The 4,009-nt window shown below is 54.0% G+C and overlaps 1 protein-coding gene across 1 annotated transcript; it reads left to right on the top strand.

Moving 5' to 3' along the window:
* Positions 1-737: 737 nt before the first annotated feature.
* On the top strand, positions 738-1,096 carry LOC102041327 (feather beta keratin-like; the record flags this gene model as incomplete). The annotated part of the gene is made up of 1 exon (XM_005431352.1): positions 738-1,096. A coding segment is annotated over one exon (359 nt), but the record flags the coding sequence as incomplete, so codon positions are not given.
* Positions 1,097-4,009: the final 2,913 nt, after the last annotated feature.

Below are 4,009 nucleotides of genomic sequence, written 5' to 3'. Positions count from 1 at the left end.
GTGGAGTGGCTTGTTGGGTAAATTTTAGAAATCTAAATGGACAATTTCATGGGAACAAGTGCAGCCTGAACAGCCTCTACTTTCCAAGATCCTCTCTCAATCCAATTCAAGACACAAGAGCAAGAGCCTGTTTTCATCCATCAGGAGGAACTCCCAGGCACTGGGACATTTCCAAATTATTGCAGAGTGACCTTCTGAGGATATCAGCAGCTCCCTCAGCATTCCTGGGTGGAATGCAATGACTGATGGATATCCAGTGGCACCAGAGTCCCAGTCTTCACAGGGCACCCACAAACCACAGCACACAAGGGTCACAAAATGACATCACTGATAACATCGCACCTCTGCTGGTCTCTGCTTGTTTATCCAACCTTCACAGACATGTATCTAACAATCAAATCTACCCAAAGATCAACTCCCACTCTAAAGCTGCCTCCAAGGTCAGATGGACACAGACTGAAGGGCAGGATATGACACTGCAGAATTCTGTGATGGAAAACACCCCCCACCTCATGACACACCAGGCACGGCCAGCCAAGAACTGCTGCCTCCAAATGCCCCAAGGCCATGGCACAAGGCTGTCCCGCCCCTCCAGGACCAGCATAAAAGCCAGCCCAGAGCCTTTCCCATTCACACACTTCTCCTGACACCTTCTCCTCCTGCTCCTGCTGACAACCAGGTGAGACTCAATCCCCTGACCCTCCTGGTCCTGCATCCCTGGCTCCTCTCTCTTCCAGCACGCTCAGCCCGGCCTCCGCAGCCCTCACACCTCCCCACTCCCTGCGGACCCACCCCGCTGGCCAACAGCTGCAACGAGCCCTGTGCCCTGCAATGCCAGGATTCCCGCGTCATCATCAACCCTTCCCCTGTGCTGGTCACCCTGCCAGGACCCATCATGACCTCCTTCCCCCAGAACACCGCCGTTGGATCCACCTCCTCCGCTGCCGTGGGCACTGAGCTCAGTGTGCAGGGACAGCCCATCTCTGGGGGATTTGGCTTTGGCCTTGGCTACGGCCTTGGCTATGGCCGTGGATTTGGCTATGGGCTGGGAGGCCTGGGCTGCTATGGCAGAAGGGGCTATGGCTACATCTGCTAAGGTCTGTCAGTACCACTCCTGACACCAACCACCTACTCCTTGGAACACGCTCCAGTTGTTGCAGACACCTCTCTGGGCCACAGCTTTCAACTGGCTCAGCACTGAAGGGGCTATGGCTACATCTGCTAAGGTCTGTCAGTACCACTCCTGACACCAACCGCCTACTCCTTGGAACACGCTCCAGATGTTGCAGACACCTCTCTGGGCCACAGCTTTCAACTGGCTCAGCACTTCCAGCTCCTGCTCTCAGGGCCTCCAAGCAAGGCAGCAGCCATGGGCCCAGCCCAGGCTGCCTGCAAACATGGCCCATCTTCCCCCTGCTCTTCTCCCACTCCATGCTCTAGATTGCCCCTTCAGCTCTGTCCAGTCCCCTCTGCTGCAAACCCCTTCTCCCAAGCCAGTGACCATTGGGCACCTCTGCCTGGCTGCTCCCACTGTGGGGCAGGAAGGCCTTGGTGCTGTGACCAAACCTCCTGCAAGCCAAGGAGCTTGGCTGATGGTCACCCTCCTTGCACCCCTGACTTGCCCTTCTCTTTCCCAGTGGATGCTCATGACCTTCCACTGTTCTTTTAGCTCAATAAAATTCTCTTGGATTACAGCCTCGGATGTCTCCTTTCCTTCACTGACATACACAGCCAGACTTTGCCTTTCTGGTGCATTCCAGACTTCCCTTGCTTGTTCCCAGGCCTGTATACACTAACGCAGGTCTATCCCTGTCTCTAATAGAAGGTGTGTATGGGTCTTGTTTTCACTTTGGCTGGACACCAGTTGCTCCAGACCCTCATCATCTTCCAGGGTCATCTACAGCTCTGCTTCAGCAGGCCCATATCTTCCATATCCTCAGGTTCCCAGAGTCGAACACACATCTGCAGCCTCTGAAGAACAGAGCAGGGGCTGGAATCTCCCCTCACCTGCTGCCCATGCTGTGGTGATGAGCCCAGGACAGGGAGGGGTTTTGGTCAGTGAGTGCATGTGACCAGGGCATGTCCAATTCTTCATCCATCAACACCTCAAGTCCTCCTTGGGCATGCTCTCAATCAACTCATTACCTATCTATTATCCATTACTGAAATTGCTACATGTCTGAGGGGACAACACTGCCCAGCTCATTATTTAGGATGTAGAACAGAGTTGGCCCCATGGATCTGACTCCTGGGCTGCAGTACTGGGGATTCACCTCCATTTGCACTTTTGGGCCACTGATCAGACACCTCTGGCCTCAGCCCCTCAGCCACTCTCAGGCCCCTCACTGCACTCTCAAGCAACCTGGACCTGCTCAGCTGCTCTCAGAGTGTAGAACGGGAAGGAGCACCAAAGGCTTCACAAAAGGGTTGTGTCCAAGAGCAGCCACAGCTCGCTCCTCATGCCCAGGCTGAGTCACTGACACAGAGCAGACACACAGCTCAGCCAAACACCATTTCCTCAAGAGAAACCCTCCAAGAGAATGGGCCTCAGCTCTGGGCACTTGCCACATCTCAAGGCCTCAAAGGCCTGGCTCGCCCCTCCCCTGTTGCTGCTCCCATTTCCATGAAGGGCAAATTCTTCCTGAAAAGTTTGATGGGGTTCCAACACTGGTGAATGACGGAAGAGCAACTGATATCATGTGCATGGACTTGAAAATGGACAGGCTGGTGTCACTCACAGTTTTGGTCAGCATCTCCATATCTGTGAGGAGAACAGGGATGAGTGGTGACCCACAGAGGCTCGTATTGGGACCATTATCACTTCCCATTTTGTCAGGCACAGGGAATTGAGTGTCCCCTCAGCAAGAATGGGAATGACATCAAGGTGAGCAGTGTGGCTGATTGTCTGGAGGGAAGGGATGGTGTCCAGAGAGCTCTTGACAGGCTGGGGCAGTGTGATTGTCATGCAGGTGAACAGGATGAAACGCAGCATCCTAAATCTGAATTGGAGTTATCTCAGTAATGGATGTTGGATGGCTAATGAGTCAATTAAGAGTATGCTTGAGGAGAAGGACTTGGGATGTTGGTGGATGAAGAATTGGACATGCCCTGACCATGTGAACACACCAAACAGACACTGCCACAGTGTGGGCAGCAGGTGAGCAGGGAATTCTGACCCTCTGCCCTGCTCTGCTCTGCTCTGGTGAGACTGGAGCTCTGTGCTCAGCTTTGGGGCCTCAAGGGTAAGAACCTGCTCATGTGGATCTGTATCAGGGCTAAAGAGATAGTGAGGAACTGGAGCAACTGCTGTGTAGCCAATGTAAAAACATGTCCCAGGAGGGGCTTGTGTCACAGGCAGGGATAGATCTGCCTTGGAGTATCCAGGCATAGGATCACTCAAGTGAAGGGTTTGTGGTATCCAAGGGAAGAGCAAACTGTGCCAGTGTGTGCCCGTGAAGGAAAAGGAGACATAACAACGCTGCAATGCAAGAGAATTTTATTGAGGCAAAAGAAGAGTGAGAGGTCATGAGTGGCAAGAGGAAGGGAGTGGTCTGAGGTGCAAGTAGGGCAACCATCAGCTGAGCTCCTTTGCTTGCTCAGCTGGTCAGAGCATCGAGGCCTTCCTGCTCCACAGTAGAAGCAACCTGATAGTGAAGGTTCCCAATGGTCTCTGGCTTGGGAGAAGGGATTTGCAGCAGAAGGAGCCGGACAGATCTGAGAGGGAGTGAGAGAAGAGCAGGAGGCAGATGGGCCATGTTTGCAGGCAGTGTGGGCTGGGCCCTTGGCTGCCGCCTTGCTTGGTGCCCTGAGAGCAAAAGCTGGAAGTGCTGAGCCAGTTGACAGCTTTGGCCCAGAGAGGCGCCTGCAGCACCTGGGGTGTGTTCCAAGGAGTGGGTGGTTGGTGTCAGGAGTGGTGCTGAGGGTCTTTAGCAGTTGTAGCCATAGCCCCTTCTGCCATAGCAGCCCAGCCCGTAGCCATAGCCCAGCCCGTCGCCAAATCCGTGGCCAT

Source organism: Geospiza fortis, unplaced genomic scaffold, assembly GCF_000277835.1.
Source record: "Geospiza fortis unplaced genomic scaffold, GeoFor_1.0 scaffold589, whole genome shotgun sequence".
Taxonomy (NCBI): domain Eukaryota; kingdom Metazoa; phylum Chordata; class Aves; order Passeriformes; family Thraupidae; genus Geospiza; species Geospiza fortis.
Note: the sequence above shows the minus strand (reverse complement) of the source record. Positions and strands in the feature narration are given on the sequence as shown.